Source organism: Capricornis sumatraensis, chromosome 21, assembly GCF_032405125.1.
Source record: "Capricornis sumatraensis isolate serow.1 chromosome 21, serow.2, whole genome shotgun sequence".
NCBI lineage: Eukaryota > Metazoa > Chordata > Mammalia > Artiodactyla > Bovidae > Capricornis > Capricornis sumatraensis.
The window spans coordinates 59,439,736-59,457,615 of record NC_091089.1 but is presented as its reverse complement, the minus strand read 5'-3'; the positions used below and the strand labels follow the sequence as shown (position 1 = coordinate 59,457,615).

At 41.9% G+C, this 17,880-nt stretch overlaps 1 protein-coding gene across 2 annotated transcripts in view; it reads left to right on the top strand.

The window, feature by feature from the left end:
* ATP8B1 (ATPase phospholipid transporting 8B1) overlaps window positions 1-17,307 on the top strand; it is a 54,385-nt gene extending 37,078 nt beyond the window's left edge. For both annotated transcript variants that reach the window (XM_068993733.1, XM_068993734.1), the window contains exons 17-27: window positions 250-414; window positions 1,160-1,271; window positions 2,428-2,503; window positions 4,612-4,744; window positions 5,236-5,524; window positions 9,941-10,164; window positions 11,323-11,406; window positions 11,827-12,072; window positions 12,392-12,530; window positions 14,360-14,490; window positions 15,654-17,307. In XM_068993733.1, the coding sequence (XP_068849834.1) occupies window positions 250-414; window positions 1,160-1,271; window positions 2,428-2,503; window positions 4,612-4,744; window positions 5,236-5,524; window positions 9,941-10,164; window positions 11,323-11,406; window positions 11,827-12,072; window positions 12,392-12,530; window positions 14,360-14,490; window positions 15,654-15,878 (1,824 nt within the window). In that variant the 3' untranslated portion in view covers window positions 15,879-17,307. The remainder of the gene's footprint in view (window positions 1-249; window positions 415-1,159; window positions 1,272-2,427; window positions 2,504-4,611; window positions 4,745-5,235; window positions 5,525-9,940; window positions 10,165-11,322; window positions 11,407-11,826; window positions 12,073-12,391; window positions 12,531-14,359; window positions 14,491-15,653) is intronic.
* Window positions 17,308-17,880: the final 573 nt, after the last annotated feature.

The following is a 17,880-nucleotide window of genomic DNA, read 5'->3' as shown; positions in this document are numbered from 1 at the left end:
TTGATTTACAAGAGTTATACTATTCCCTTTAATTAGGGAACTACAAATAAACAGTCCTATGATTTTGAGAATTCTTAGGAAAACAAAGTATTAATATTTGTTTACTCTCCTCTATGGAATGTATGTGTACAGAAATCATTTCACAGTCTCTTTTTAAATTATCTTATTGTATTACTGCAAAATGAGATTTCAAATTTACATAAAAATAACTGTTCTTTGGGTGGTTGGATTGTCTTTTAAATTAAACAGATCTTTGCCAGTGAGACTCTTAGAACACTGTGCCTTTGCTATAAGGAAATTGAAGAAAAAGAATTTGAAGAATGGAATAAAAAATTTATGGCTGCCAGTATAGCCTCAACCAACCGGGATGAAGCTCTGGATAAAGTATATGAGGAGATTGAAAAAGATTTAATTGTGAGTTTTAACCTTTGTAACTTTCCCCTTGATATTCTGAACAGAATTGGAGATCTTATTAAGTTTTATTACATTTTTAATCTTACTGTTAAAATACAATTCAAACTGCAGTATTTGAAACTGATACAGTGGAACTCAGTCATTTGAATTTTTTTCAGCAAGCAAAATAGCAGTTGCCATTATGAGAAAACAAAAGACAGAAAACACTATGAGATTCTGATTCTATTATTTTTATATAACTTATTAAAATTCATTTTCTATAATAATAAGCCAGCATATACTTATTACACTATGAGAATTACTGAGATGATTTATGTCATGCAAAATCTTGAAATAAGAAAAATACACCATTTGTAGAGACTTTCCAAAGTTTCATACATGTTGCTTGTAGAGTTTTGATGAAAAGGAAATGTTCAACAGATAGTAAGCATTGACCTTTAGCAAAAGAAATTGGTTTGTATCCATGTAAAGTAGTATACACACGACAAAATTATATATTTTTAATGTCCTTGATTGGTACTTACATTTTTGTCTTGGTGAATTACTGTAAGGAAAAAGACTTGGGCTGCTTGGTTTTTGGTGAATGTGGAACACAGCAGCCTTGCCAGTTAATGCTGGCCGCTGGCCCCTGTAGCGCAGCAGCTGGGGTGTATTTAGCTCATCTGCTTTTTACAGGTTGGCCGACTGCAAATACAGAACATTTTTGGCTTATTTGCTAATTCCTTTCTGTGAATGTTCATTCCAGCTATTAGGGGCAACAGCTATTGAAGACAAGCTACAAGATGGAGTCCCAGAAACCATTTCAAAGCTTTCAAAAGCTGACATTAAGATCTGGGTGCTCACTGGAGACAAAAAGGGTAAGTCAGTTTGCAGGGAAGCCTGTTAATTCACAAATATCCATAGCTCCTATCTCCCCTGCTCAAGGTCCTTCTCAGACTTCACATCCTGCCCAAGCACCATCTGTTTCTCTGGGGCAGAGATGCTTTCCCTAAGAAACCCTTCTGTGTTGCCCCAGCCCGCCCTGGCCGCCTCCTTCCCGAAACTCCCTCGGCGGCAGAGTCTCTTCCTCGTAACCGAGCTCCTGCTCGTGTCCTGCTGGCTGTCTTCAGCCTTCTGTCTCTGCCTGACATGGGCTCCTGTCCTCAAAGGGCCAGCCCTCCAGGCCCTTCTCTCCTCCCAGCACTGTACCGTCTGTTGGGCAGAGAGCAGAAGAGCGTAACATGCTGAACAGCAGCTTTGGTTTTCTTCCCTTTTATTGCTTGAAAATTGTAATTTTATCCCCACGGGAAGATTCTAATTTTTAAATTCAGAGCTCAACAAGGAGTTGATTGTTGTGTTATCGTTTCTGTTGATTTTTTTGCTCCAGAAGCTTTCCATGGGAAACTAGATCATTCGTCTCACCCTGACATTGTTGATGGATTACACACTCTGATAAGCTAAGGAATTAAGTCCCGACCTCAAACAAGTGGTGGTGGGGGCGGAAAAGGGCAGAAAAGGTCCAGTAGGAGCCACATGTCAGCGTTTGTGGAAATGGTTACCCTTCCCACCTTGTGTGTGTTAGTCACTCGGTCCTCTCCGACTCTGCGACCCCCTGGACTGTAGCCCACCAGACTCCTGTCTCCATGGAATTCTCCAGGCGAGAATACTGGAGTGGGTTGCCATTCCTTTCTCCAGGGGATCTTTCCGACCCAGATTAAACCACATGAACTAGATGTGTTCAGTATTTCAATGAACATTGATTTTATTACATAACCAGCTTACACATTTGATATTATAGCATATTTCATTATTAAAAACATCTTGACCAGACTTTGGCTTATTAGACTTATTACAGAGAAAAGGATTTTTTTCCTTTAGTGATGTCTAGACATTGCTACAAAAAAAAAAAAAAAAAAAATCAAAAAGTGTATTTGATTGAATCTGGTTATTAATTGAAAAAATTGTTACTAGATGAAGCCCATTATTAAATTCATCAGTGGGAATGACATTTGGCTTCATTTTTTTCTGTTGTAGAAACTGCTGAAAATATAGGATTTGCCTGTGAACTTCTCACTGAAGATACCACTATCTGCTACGGGGAAGATATCAGGTGAGTCAAGGGGCTGCAGTGAGACTATGTAACATCTCATTTGTATAAAAACAAGACTGGGCAGTGGACACAGATTCAGAGAGATGGAGCTAGAACGCGTCACTTGCGACAGTTTCCTCAAGTTTAAGTGAAACAGGAGACAACAGGCAGCTCCAAGTCACCACTCTTCAACCTTCTGTTGTAGTGAAATTTGAGGCCTTATTTGCCCCTTCAGGGGCTGTTTTTCTGTATTCCATGCAAGCCCTCAGCACTCCCCTGCTGAAAAAGGAAGTGGGCTTGAGATATCACTAATTATGAATTAGATTTCGTATTTTTTCTGTTCCAGCCTCTAGTGATCGATCACTTCTTATTTTCAGCTTGAAAGTGAGAAGTTAATGTGGAAAAAGAACAATAGCTACTGCATTTCCTATGCAGTGGTTCTCAAGCGGGGCGGGGGAGGCGGGGACTCTGCCCTCTGGGGACCACCTGGCGATGTCTGAAGACATCTTTGGTTGCGCAGTGGGGAAGGAGGGGTGCTCCTGGCTTCTAGTGGGGTGGTGCCCAGGGGTGCTACGAAACATCCTACAGTACCTGTAACAGCCACATGCAACAAAGAATTAGTAGTGCCAAGGCTGAGAAACCCGTTCTTGAAGGTGAAGACTGAAGGCTCTATGTGTGTAAGACGGAAAATCCTGGCTGAGACTTAGGAGACCTGAGTCCTCATTGCATTCTTCCCATCAACTTGTTGCAGGCAAATCACAATATCTCTCAGACTTAATTTCCTTGTTTATTAACATGAAGAGATTGGGTACTTACAGTCCCTTTTACTCCAGGATTCCATGCCTCACTTTCATATCACGTGAGTGAGCTGTATGTGGTCTTCTCAATAACTTGTTGATAGAAAGCATGGAGAATAACTCAAAGGCAGACGTAACTTTATGTGGAAATAAGGTTTTTTTCCTGCCCAACAGTGGTCACTGTTGATAGCACACTAGGGTTCACCCCAGTACATTGTAATTCTGATCAAGGTTGCCTTCCTTCTGTTGCTTGTGAACACGTTTGCAACTGTGTCTTCTTTTAGACACCTTTGGCAAATAATTAAATACCCAGAACATGGTGCCTCCGTGGTAGAGGAATCAAGATCCAGTAACATTACATGTCACTTGATTTAAAAAATGGGCAAAAGACTTGAATAACTATTTCTCCAAAGAGACATATAAATGGCCAATAAGCATATGAAATAATGCTCAACATCACTAATCACTAAAGAAATGCAAATTAAAACCACAGTTTCACCTAACATTGATTTAGGATGACTACTATTTTAAAAAACACAGAAAATAGTGTTTGTACAACTGTATGGAAAATTGGAACCTTTGTGCATTGCTGGTGAATATAAAATGGTGCAGTCACTGTGGAAAACAGCATGATGATTCCTCAAAGCATTTTAAAATAGAATTCTCATGACCCAGCAGTCCCACTTCTATATACATATCCCAGCGAATTAAGAGCAGGGACTTGAAGAAAGATCTGCACACCCGTGTTCACAGTGGCATTGATCACAATAGCCAAGAGGTGGGAGCAACTCAAGGGTTCGCTGTTGGATGAATGGACAAACAAAATGTGGTATATCCATACTGTGGAATAGTGGGGCTTCCCTAGTGGTTCAGATGGTAAAGGGTCTGCCTGCAATGCAGGATATCATTCAGCTTTAAAAAGGAAGAACGTTTTGACATATGCTACAACATGAATGAACCCTGAGAACAGTGAAATGAGCCACTATTGACTGAAATAAACCAATTACAAAACAGCATGTACTGTATGATTCCATTATGTGAGTTATCTGGGGTGGTCGTATTCACAGGAACAGAAAGTCAAGTGGTGGTTACCAGGAGCTGGGGGAAGGGGAAGTAGGGAGATGTTATTTTTCATTTTGAAAGATGAAAAAGTTCCGGAGATTAGCAATGTGAATATACATAATACTGCTGAACTGTATACTCATATAGTTAAAGATGATAACTTTTATGCTAATGTGGTTTTTATTGTTAATTTTAAAAGTTTATATGTCAAAATTATCTCCCAATCAAGGGCGTGTTCATGGTCTTATACGCACTTAATTTTTCCCCCAGTGCTCTTCTTCATACAAGGATGGAAAACCAGAGGAATAGAGGGGGAGTCTATGCAAAATTCGTACCCCAAGTGTATGAACCTTTTTTTCCATCTGGTGGAAACCGTGCCTTAATAATCACTGGTTCTTGGTTGGTATGTATCATTAGCATCTCTCCCTTTGGCTCAAACTAAAGCAGGTCATCCTGAACCAATTTTAGACAGTTTCGTAGTAATTACCAATGTTAAAATCTGTTAGCCTATAAATGAAAGGGCAATTCCCTAAGCCTGAGAGTTAATATTATATGATACATAAAATAAGTGATACATACAATAATATGAGAGATATATATTATGATATGTATGTTACATATTCTATGATCATGCTATTATATGTAATATTACTACATGATATAAACTGGTAGCAGTGGTTACTACTAGTTTTTCAACCAACAGAAAATTTTAATTTTCTCCATTGTACATTTTAAATTTTTCTATAATTTTATAGTAAATATTTTATAATCAGAACAATATCATCAATGACGTAGGCCCAGAAATATCCCTCAGATGATTAAAATCTTGGGAATGGCACTCTTGATCTAAAACCCCAGACAGACTGTAATCCTTTCCCCTCCTTAATTTCACAGAATGAAATCCTTCTCGAGAAAAAGTCCAAGAGAAGTAAGATTCTGAAGCTGAAGTTCCCCAGGACGGAAGAAGAGCGGCGGCTGCGGACGCAGAGCATGCGGCAGCTGGAGGTGAGGAAGGAGCAGCAGCAGCAGGGCTTCGTGGACCTGGCCTGTGAGTGCCGCGCGGTCATCTGCTGCCGCGTCACCCCCAAGCAGAAGGCCATGGTGGTGGACCTGGTGAAGCGGTACAAGAAGGCCATCACGCTGGCCATCGGCGACGGCGCCAACGACGTCAACATGATCAAAAGTGAGTCTCGCCCACAGGCCAGGGCCACCCCTCGTTTGGGCCTTCATAAAGCAGCCCTTTGACAAAGGCACTCACCTGCGGCGACGACACCTGTGACCGTGCCCTCAGAAGACTTAGTCCCTCTAGGAGGAGAGTGCAGCAGGCATGACTGTGCTATACACAGCGCCAAGTTTCAGGTTGGCCAAACGGGCCAAAAAGCTTGATCAGATTTTTCCGTAATGTCTAATGGAAAAACCCACACAAACTTTTTAGCTAATCCAGTAGGAGATGAGTTTCATGTAGGTGACCTTATCCTTGTTTCTTTCTATTGCATATGTTTGGATTTGGTTTTTTGTTTTCTCTTGCTGCTTCCCCTCCTGTATTTCTTTAGGGTTTATTGGAAACCCTACTGTATAATAAGTTTTGCAAAAATCTCTGCTGAGCTTGGCATAAATTGTTGAATTCTGTTGTTTGGGGAATATTACTCTCCCACACCTAAGCATTGTTTTCTGGGGCTTTCCTCTTGCTGTTAGTAAACTGTTGAACTTCACCATTGGGTGACCTTGTGTGAGCTCAGAGTAACACACTTGGCATTGAAGCAAAGTTCCAGTGTGGCCACAAAATTCTCCTGACCTCCCAAGGTCTTTTTACCTGTTGGAGGACCCTAGGTATCCACAAATGAAAGGACTGACTCCTATCTTGTGGAAACAGTTTTGCTGGTATTAAAGCATTCGGAACCAAATCCACATCAGTATGTCTGAATCCTGGTCCTTTTGTTTCCCGGTAGAACTTGTAAGGGGTATCTTGTAATGAAAATGCCTCAGTGAGATCTGAATACTTGCCTTCGTCCTAATACCAACATGCTGTGTCACCCTGGGTTCACGCTCAGGCGTCAGCTTTCTCATCTGAGAACAAAAAAATTGTCTCTGATGACACCTCTAGGTTTGTGATATTATTAAGGTAAACAATCCGTGGCATGTATGCACACGTCCTGTAGTGCTGGGTAGCTTAAATGGATTATGTATATGACTAGGCTATGAAGTCAGCCTATTTTGTAACTCATGCCTCTCTTTCTTTCCTTAGAGTCTCTTCCTCCTCCTCCTTGATATATGCTAAGAATATTCCAACTTTATCTTCCTCAACAGAAGTCGGCTCTACGATGTACGTCTTCTTGCTTCTTTACCTTGTGCATGTCTGTGGCCTCTACCAGTTTAATTTCTCTGCACTGTTTTGCACATGCTTATCCTGAATGGCATTTCTTGCTCTGAATCAGATGCTTCTTTCCTCTGCAGCTAGTTCTAGTTTATTTTCCATTACGTACCTTAACATAAATGCCTCTGCCAAAAAAGTTAAGTAACTCAGTTACTTACTTCAGTTCTTCAGTTATAACGAAGACTTACAGATACTGGGGAAAGGGGATCCCCTTACAGACTTCCCATCTGGTTACATGAGAGACTTGAAAACTCTTCTGTTCCTCTGGGTTCACGAGTTGATAACAAAAGGGATCACAGAGAATCAGCATAGATGAATCTCCTAGAGACTGTTTTTGCTTAAGTGGTTTTAAGCATTTTATTAAGCTGTGTTATATGGTAGATGCTTTTATATATAATGTAGGAGGCATCCTTTGGGGATGAAAGTCAGAAAATCTCAGGTCTCCTTGGAAGTCCGTAGCTTAATCCAAGTATTGTTAAGTACCTCTTTGAACTTTGTGAAAACTCTTATCTCTTTTACCTGCATCACGAACAAGGTACAGAAAGAAATCATTGTTTATAAAGAAGTACAGTGGAATTTAAGTGTCTAAAAAAATCTGACCATTTCCTAATATGTTTCCTGGTTAGTGGTGTAGTCCAGTAGAAGTGGAGGGAACTGCCGTCTACCAGTGCTGAGGCTGAGGCTCCAGTACTGTGGCCACCTCCTGCGCAGAGTTGACTCACTGGAAAAGACTCTGATGCTGGGAGGGATTGGGGGCAGGAGAAGGGGATGACAGAGGATGAGATGGCTGGATGGCATCACGGACTCGATGGACGTGAGTCTGAGTGAACTCCGGGAGTTGGTGACGGACAGGGAGGCCTGGCGTGCTGCGATTCATGGGGTCGCAAAGAGTCGGACACGACTGAGCGACCGAACTGAACTGAACTGAGCAAGGACCCAGGGACCCTCAGAGGCTGCCCGCTTCCTCCTTTGTGCCTGAAGATGGCTGGTAGGTGGTGTTTTACTTGGCCGAAACCCTGAGAATGAATAAGAGGCATTAAAGAGGCAGGAAGAAACTATCAGTTTGTTAGGGAATTATGAAGCAATCTACTCGGAAGGCATTTAAAACCACATCTGAAACTTCCGGAAAATCTAGGTGTCTATATTTAGTTTTCAGGAAAACACAAGCAGTGTGGCCTGATAAAGTCTATCTGCTTAGGTGCCCTGAGTCACCCTGTGAACTGTGGCAATGTTCACTTCATATACTGTCCTTGGTCTGGACCGCAGAGGCTGGCCGGGATGTCACGGCCTAGCACAGAGGCTTCTTGTCCTTGGCTCTGAAAGAATCGCAACATTTCCCTGTTACTTGTTCAGGAAAGAAGGCCATGGTTTGGTAGGAAAGAGCAGTCTGGCAACCATGACTGGTCATTAAGAACTACTTATGTGTTTAGAAAGAGGTCATAAATATTGATTGAAATGCAGTTTATTCTTTATTTTTTTTTTTAGAATTGCAGAGTGTTATTAAAAAACGGAGGTTTTGGACAAGTCACTGTGTTAATGTCTTGAATTTGTCAGACCTTGTATTCTGCAACTGGGGCAGGGGTTTTGGAGCTTCTTTTAGTTGGAAACTGCTGAACTGGCAGACACTTCTCAGGGTGTGAGCAACAGTAGACTGTGTTCTCCAACACATGTTCTCAAAATGATCTATTTGTCTTCCATGACTTTTAAGACCTAGATCAAACTCATAATTCTCTAAGTGGAACATATAATTTAATGACTATTGGAAAGATGGATAAAACTGGAACTATTATTTTTATCCATTCTGGAAACCTTCCTCCCCTTAAAACGACTGTCCGTCCTAAGGTCTCAGTGGGCCATGAATAAGCCTTTGAAAGTTTAATAGTATCTAAGTTAAAACACTTTTGATTGCAAGTCTTGGAGAACAATTAAAGTTAGCATAAGAGAAAAAGAAACCTAATTTAAAAGCTGCAAATATGTGCTGCTCAAGGAGCCAGGCCTCTGGATAATGCTAGAACCAAAAAGCAGTACCAAGAACCCAGAGTCTGTCTCCCTCATCCCTTCTCTCAGTTCAGTTCAGTTGCTCAGTCGTGTCCGACTCTTTGCGACCCCATGAACCACAGCACACCAGGCCTCCGTGTCCATCACCAACTCCTGGAGTCCATCCAAATCCATGTCCATCGAGTTGATGATGCCATCCAACCATCTCATCCTCTGTCGTCCCCTTCTCCTCCTGCTCTCAATCTTTCCCAGCAGCACCATCCTTTTTCTACATTACTTTATTTCTCAGCGCCTCAGAAAGAAGTATATCCATCCCACAACTCAAGAATTTACATGCTAACATTCCAAACAAACACACCCAAATCCTAATTCCAAAACACCAAGAGAGACTGAGGGAAACAAATCCCTATAGGTACTCAAAGTAGGAAGTGATTAATACAGGGGACTGGGTGCTCATAGAAATTCTGGATGGACTGAGGAAGGTTGGTTCCAGGTGGTGTCTCCAAGTCTGGGTCACTTGCCAGAGGAGTTTTTGAGTTGAGGCTCCACTGAAGAGCTGTCCTATTGAGAAGCCCTCGCAGTTGTTTATCAGCATCCAGGAAGCTGGGGAATGGCTATATGGAGTCTGCTGCAGGAATGCCAAACAGGGAAGGGATGCTCGGCTCCCATCTACTTCTGCTTCCAAGTCACAAGTGGGGCCAAACAAGCGGAACCTAATTCACCGAAGAGGACCTAGCTGCAAGGGAGTCTGAGCAATGTAGGGGTTTTATTTGCTTTCCCACCTCTCTAATTAAAGTAAAATTTTAGAATGAAGAATGAGAGCCAAATCACAGTAACTACCACAGATTACATATCTGCCCAAGGCTGACTCAGCTGTGGCCAGGGAGGCAGGGAGACACAGTGTATACATGGGTGCCTGGGGCTCGCCCTGTGGTTGGGAAGGATGGCTTATGAGCTGGGCAGATAATCCAAATGGAATTCCTCACCCATTGAGATCCTTACACAAATATTTATGGAGGCCCAACCATGTACTCTGTGTAGCAAACTGTACCTGTGACTTTGAGTTCAGAAGCTGGGTGTAGAGGATTGTGAGCGATAGCTTTCACGTTTATTGTTTCATAAATGTCAGATTTTTTTTTTGTATTGCCATAGAAACAGTTTTATCATCTCAATGTTTTGCTTTAAAATAAGCTTATGATTCACAGTATCTGCTTCCTCACTCCTTAGCTGCCCACATCGGTGTTGGAATAAGTGGACAAGAAGGCATGCAAGCGGTCATGTCCAGTGACTATTCCTTTGCACAGTTCAGATACCTGCAGAGGCTGCTCTTGGTGCATGGCCGGTGGTCTTACATCAGGATGTGCAAGTTCCTACGATACTTCTTCTATAAAAACTTTGCATTTACTTTGGTTCATTTCTGGTACTCCTTCTTCAATGGGTACTCTGCACAGGTAATATACCACCATCATCATTACTATTCAATGAGTAATGCTTTTCTCTTACATGAATAAAACTACTTCTGAAAAAAAATTTTATATTTTTTCCTTCCATGTTCACAGTTTTGATGCTGTCTCTCAATAATTGATATAAATCAATCACATTTATGAATTTTCTAAAATGTTTCTGGTGCTTTGAACTTAACTTTGTCTTAAAAAAGGCAGGATTTGTTCCTGGCCTGTTGACTTTTGTGTGTCTTTGCCTTCACCTTAGTTTTTTTCTCCAAGTCATCTTACCTTTAGTGGTAACAAATTGTTCAGCTTTGAACAAACTCTTCAGATTTAAGTATAAAATTATACTGTAACTAAAGGGATTATATAAATTTCAGGTGATCATAGACCCATTATGTCTCCATTGCTGTTGGTTTTAAATTTTTTTTCTTTTGCTGAAATAGGAGTGGGAACATATCTAACATGTTAAATTGGTGATATGGCAGGAAAATACCATTAGTAAAATATGAACCTAAGCCAGTGCCTGTTGTCCAAACCTCTTTGATGCTATGCCACAGACAACTGGCATAAGAGGAGGGCCGATGTAGAAACTGGGCCAGAAGGTCTCGAGCAAGACTGGGCCTTCTTCCTGCTTCTGTGCAGGACTGTGCATCAATGCTGGTGCTGAGCCAGCCTGTTTCCTCTACCCATCCTCATCCTCCCCCCACGCCCCGAGGGCTGGTGTGTGCACAGTCTTGCTTATCCCTTTCAGAAGCCTCTTCCTTATATTCAAAATGTTTTAGATAATGTTTAACTGGAAATGCTGAACCAGCAAGATAAAAGCAAAGTTCAGTGGTACATATGTACTTTTGAACCAGTTGGATATAATCTAGTTCATTAATAAAAGAGGATGAACACGGATTTATTTTCCAGCATTTTTCAAACAGACCGGATTCTTTTCCCCACTTATTTGAGGAGGGAGATGATTGCGAGAAGCCCTTTGATTCTGCCCACTCCATCCAAACAATCTCATGCCTACTGCGGGCATAGCTGGCTGGGGTGGGGGGGCAGGCATCCTCTCCTTGGGGATGTCCCTGCTTTGAGAGGGCAGGTGCATGTGTGTTGACTAGCCTGGCAACGTTTCTTGGTCGGTGACACACAGACCCTGTCATCCCCTCACAGACTGCGTACGAAGACTGGTTCATCACCCTCTACAACGTGCTCTACTCCAGCCTGCCCGTGCTCCTCATGGGGCTGCTCGACCAGGTAGGATCCCGGTGCAGACAGGTATGCTCTGCACAGACTGAGCGCCTGTATCAAAGCACACACTTCAGTGTCTTCTCTTGGTTTTCACTTCTTTCTGAGTGAGCCCTATTATGTTTCTGCTGTCAGGCAACAACCATTGTGCTTCTGGTTTATAGTAAGAAAAGATTTCTGTGCCTGGATTGAATCCATTAACAAGTTTGTTATCCTCATTTTGGATGCTGAGGTTTTCTTGTTAGATACCTAACAATATAGTATGTCTCTATGATAATGACTTATACATTATTCAGGATTTATCTTTAGTTTCTGCCTTCCTAAAACTTAACAAGTCGCAATTCTTTGTGAGACAGAAGTTGTAACGCATGTATCTGAGTTCTTCAATCCTGACAGGCAGTACACTCAACTCCGTGTTCTCCCCTTAAGGACGTGAGTGACAAACTGAGCCTCCGCTTCCCCGGCTTATACGTGGTGGGACAGAGAGACTTGCTATTCAACTACAGGAGATTCTTCGTCAGCTTGCTGCATGGGGCTTTAACCTCGCTGGTCCTCTTCTTCATACCGTATGGAGCCTATACGCAGACCATGGGGCAGGATGGAGAGGCGCCCTCGGACTACCAGTCTTTCGCCGTCACGATTGCCTCTGCTCTCATAATAACAGTCAACTTCCAGGTATGTGGCTTTAGCTGACCATGTCCCGGACCTACTGGTACTGCATCCACTTCTCTGTGTAGACCAGCAGGCACATCCGCCTGGCTCCCACTCTCCCTCCAACTGAGCCTCTGCCGCTCTGCAAGTATGAATGGATGCTATTTTCATCCCTTATAACAAACGTATTTCCTATTTCTTGCCTGAACCAAGAGCAGCTTCTGATTGTTCAGAAGCCAAATCATGCCTAAATTGCTGAATTCTATTTTCAGAATCCTTAGATCCTTTATTTCTTGCTAACTCCCCAAAATGAATGCTCTGTTTTTCTCTGGTTTCCCAACAGATTGGCTTGGATACTTCTTATTGGACTTTTGTGAATGCTTTTTCAATTTTTGGAAGCATCGCACTTTATTTTGGCATCATGTTTGACTTTCATAGTGCTGGGATACATGTTCTCTTTCCATCTGCATTTCAATTTACAGGTTGGTATTTTCTAAATTCCAAAAATAAATAAATAGAAAAATGTCATTAATTTAGATTCTGACATGACTTCAGGGTAAGGAAAAACACGAAGTGTGAATTACTGCAAATAAAAATTAATGTCCTAAAAAAAAAAATTAACGTCCTGAGTAGAGACTGAACGGTGGTTAGTGGGTTGGAAGCAGCGTAACATGATGGGAGGAAAGCAAATTAAAATAACTTTAAGCTGTAACTGTGCTTTTTATTTCTTCCATAAAATCTAATATTGGAAGGTTACTGGGAAACTAGGGATACATGTTTCCCAATATAGTACATGCTGATAGTATGATAGTTTAATTTTTCTAACACTACCTAGAAACACATAATAAATTTGGGGGTACATTTTGAAAAACAATAGTTTACAGCTGTAGAAAATAAGACAAATGGACAGATGTTAGAATGAACTAATATCATAAAACTTATAAATAGCATAAATTAGAATTTATGAACTTACTATGGATACTGTAGCTTGGATTCAAAATGGAAAAAACAGTGCCCATAAACTTGTTTCCCTGTAAAAGAATTTTTTTTAAATGACCAGTTGTTTGGTTATAAAAGGCAGTAGCTGTGGTTAAGAATCCACCCAAAATGCCGGAGATACAGGAAATGTGGGTTCAATCCTTGGGTCCGCAAGTTCCCCTGGAGGAGGGCATGGCAATTCACTCTAGTGTTTTTTGCCTGGAATATTCCAGGGACAGAGCAGCCTGGCAGGCTACAGTACATGGGGTCACAAAAAGTTGGACACGACTGAGCACATACATGGTAATAACCCTTTTCTTATTGGAATTGAGCTCATTTTTTTTGTCTGTGTTCTTATTGTGACTGTATTTTAAAATTTTAGTACCCAGTTACTTAGGGTATTCCCATAGGGAGTGTTTTTTAAACCCATACACATTTATCAGTGTTAAAACCACATTTAAAAAATAAACACTATTATTTTTATAAACTCACAGTATTAAGTACACAAAATATCCTAACAAATTTGGCTCAGTTTTAAAATTAAGTAGTGTATATATATATACCTGCTTGTATTAACAGAATTTAATTGTTACTTCCTCTGACATAAAAAACTAGAAGCTGAATTCAGTGGAAAAAAGCCAAGCTCTAGCTGGATGGATATGGATTTTAATTCAGGAGTTGCATAGCTAGTTCTGTTACTTTGGACCAATTTTTGTATTAATACTTCTCCCCTATTTGGTTTCTTCATGTAGTGAAGACAGCAATACTCACCTCTCAGAAGTGAGTAAATGGCATGATCTATATAAAACACCTAGCATAAGGCTTGCCCACAAAGAGTAGCGCCCACTGTTAATATGTGGAGATGCAAACCAAAGGTATAAACTGGAAAGTGCTTTTTTAAAAAATTTATTTTTAATTGAAGGATAATTGCTTTCCAGTATTGTGTTGGTTTCTGCCATACATCAACGTGAATCAGCCACAGGTATATATAGGAAAGTGCTTTTTTAGGTTCTTGGAAAAAAAAAAAATCCAAAGGTATAAATTGCCTACTTTTGCATTTCTAATTAATTCAGTGCCAACAAATTTACCTTTTTTCCTTATTTATTCACTTATATACACCTGCCTTGTTCCAAAGAATTTATGATCCTATTTCTGCTTTGCTTAGTCTGGTTTTAAAATGTTCATTCCTTGAGTGGTGATGGGATGTTCTGGGGAGGGCAATCTGTAAAAGTTTACCAGAGAGAATCCATTTGTGGACTGTGGAATATTAGCCGTGCCCTCCCCTCCCTGGGATGAAAGGACCATTGTGAGTCATTCTCTGTGCTTTTTCCAGGCACAGCTTCAAATGCTCTGAGACAGCCATATATTTGGTTGACCATCATCCTGACCGTTGCTGTGTGCCTGCTGCCCGTTGTTGCCATTCGCTTCTTGTCAATGACCATCTGGCCATCAGAAAGCGATAAGGTATAGAAAAAAAAACAGACTTCTCCTAACTCGGGAGTGCCTCTCACAGAAATCAGAGCCTTTCTCCAAAGCAACTTTCCTGCAAAATTCTCAGCTCTTAGGAAGTTTGGTCTGCTTTAAGGACTACTTCTCTTTAACTCCACCATGCAAACAAGTCCCTTGGGAATGGTATTTTTATTTGCTTATTTTTATTATTAAAAAGGAAGATCAGTATATACATCTACCCTCTCAATTTAGCAATTATACTATTAGTATTTTGCCCTGCATACAGGTTGGGATTTTTTTTTTCCATTTAAGGACAAATGTCACCTCTTATAGCAGGATCCTTTGAGCTGCAAGTATCAGGAAGACAGGGCTCAAAAGGACTCCGTGATAATGTACCACCTCCACTCACAGAACAGGCTTCAGGCTCAGGCGATGAGCAGCGGGCTGGGTTTCTTTCTTGCTCTCTCCTCTGCTGTGTCCACTGTTTGCTTCATCTTTCTGAAAGATGCCTACAGCAGTTCTTGGCACTGCATCCTGCCATGTCAGTATCCAGGGGAAGATTAGAGACGGATTTTCCTGGAGCTTTCCCTTAGGATCCTGGCGACTTTGGGAAGGGCTCACCATACTCCCTTCATGTCTCCTGAGCCAAAATTAGGGCACATGCCCATTCCTGGACTAGTCGAGAACAAGGATATCAATCAGTCCCACCCTGCGGGTGGAGTCCACATCCCAGGAGGAGTGTAGCTGTGAGGACGAGGAGGAGGGCACCTGGATAAGCTCCATCTCATCAGAAAGGAGGGGAGAGAAGCTGCCAGGCAGGCAAGGAACCTTCATGTCCTCTGTATCTCCCTCCCCCACTGACCAGAGTGGGCATTAAACACCCAGAGACACTAAGGGTCTTTTCTAAAACTGGGCCAGTCCCCGCTGTGAACTGGAAAGAGCACCAGTTGAGGAGTGGGAGTCCTGGCTGCCCTGTTTCTAGCTCTGAGAGTTCGCAAGCCTCATGGAACTCTGCCTCCGCTTCCTCCTCTCTAAAGCCAAGCTGGAGATGCCCACCCCTCAGGGAGGCGGGTGTGGGGCCCCAGTCAGTCAGGGGCTGCCTCTGCGGGCAGAGACCCGCGTTTCCATTCGGCCTCCCGGCTCTCCCTCACCCGGTCCTGCCTCTCCCGCTTCTGCAGATTCAGAAGCACCGGAAGCAGCTAAAAGCCGAAGAGCAGTGGCAGCGGCGCCAGCACGTGTTCCGCCGGGACGTGTCCACGCGGCGCTCGGCCTACGCCTTCTCGCACCAGCGCGGCTACGCCGACCTCATCTCTTCCGGCCGCAGCATCCGCAAGAAGCGCTCGCCCCTGGACGGGGTCATCGCCGACGGGTCGGCGGAGTACAGGCGCACCGTGGAGAGCTGAGGCACTGGCTCCCGGGTGACCTGTAGAAAAACAATCACACGAAGGAAATGTCGTTGTCTTTTTTTTTTTTTATGAGAGACTGGGAACTTTTTGTAAAAAACTGAACTTGTCACGAGGATGCTGAAGACAAGAACCTATTCAGCAAACGACTTGGTTTTGTTGTGGCAATCTTCCAACCCAAGAAGACCTTTTGAAGTCAGATTATTCAGATGCTGATGTTTTGTTGTGATTCAAAGTGAACATTTTTAACTCCGTCTCAATCTAGGACAAGAGAATTTGAAAACGTCTTCTATTTCAGTTCAGATGGTATCGTTTTATAAAATTAGTAAGCTCTTCCTGTCTGGGATCTTTGTCAGGAATTTCCCAGAGGCTCCTTTTTTTCCCAGGAGCCTACCTTACTATAACAAAGACCTTATGATAGTAATAACGGAAGACTCATGAATGCTCATCTCCTAAAAGCTAAGTGGTCTTTTTCAGAGTTGATAATGGGACTGCATGATTTCATGTTCTCATGTGGATTTAATTCAGCTCAATCAACAAAAATGACTTCACATTTCATAAACACAAGGTCTGAGTCTGTTTCGATTTACTACCAGGTTAAAAAAGTACCTTACGTACATTTACTCTTACCATTGTATATTATTTCAGCCAGTTCCTGTAGAACCAAGTGAGTTTACTGTCTATTGTCGATTTTTAAAAAGATGCATTTAAATATTTATGGGTTTTTTTTAAAAAAAAGCTTTTAAAAACTGAGGGTATCAGTGATAAATTGCAGAATATTCTGCAAAGCTTTCTTTTGAAAAGCAAACTTTTGTGCCTGCCTATGTGTAAAGTGTGTTATAAGGGACATAAAACAGAGACCTCATTCTTTTCTACTTAAGAGAAACGGCTGTTGGGTAGCCATATTCCTAAGGCTAATAGTGTATCCTTCTAAAATTGAAGATAACTTTGGCAATTATGGAAACTGGCCTCAAAGAGGTAAGAGTCATTTATCCAGGGGCTTTTCTCATCCTTTGTGCTTTACACTTTCATTTCCGTGTCCCCGTGAAGACACAGAAGTGTCTTCAATAATTCTGTTCCTTACCATTAGGTTGTGAATGCTCACAATATTCATTCACGTTCCTTGTGAGGAAATCGCAGTGTGTAAATAGTTCACTGTCCAGGTATAAGCAAAGAATGTGTAGCTCTTTATTCTATGGAAGTGAATTTCTGGAAGTTTACAACTTTTATCTTGTAAATAAAAAATTGTAAGGTTATTTTTTTTTTTTTGTAAAGAAAAGTTAGCTTGTGTAATTCTGTCAGTTTCAGATTTCTCTCCCGTTTTGCGAATTGTGGGAAAGGTCGACAATGCAAATGTGTCAAAGACTTCCATGGTTGGGTGCAATATTAATTTTAAAATGCAAATTGTTTTGGATAAATTATTTCTATATTCTGTAAATCTGAGATTAATGTATATTTTTGTTTAAAAAATAAACACTTTGGTAAAATTGGGGGGAAAGTACAATCTGTTAAAGTATTTCTTTATTTTAGAGTGGGGCAGATGATAGAGAATCTAGGCCTGCCTGGTTTCTAAAGGAACCACAGGGGTCCTTTGTGGTGAGAAGTAAGCTGCAGACGGGGTACTGAGTGTAGGGGTGAAGTGGCTGAGACAAGAGGCTCTGACTACAGAGTCAGAGTATGGATTAACAGTTGGTAAGAACAACCGTATCCAGGGAGAGTGCGTTTTAGGATATGAGACGGGGGACAATTCATCCAAGTGACCTCAGCTCTCTGGAGGTAAAATAAAAGCAACAGCAACCCCTGACCGAAAGCAGGGGCTGGGAAGTGGGGAGCCAAAGTTCAGAAGTACAGGGTGAAGGGCTGGCGGAAAAATAAGCAAACGGAGACTATCAGGATGCTGAAGGGCAGAGCAGGTAGGGACCGGGAGGGCCAAGTCTGACACACGGAACAGGTGGTCAGCCCCTGGGCAGGAAGGCGGGCTGGGCCCCATTAGGGAGACGGC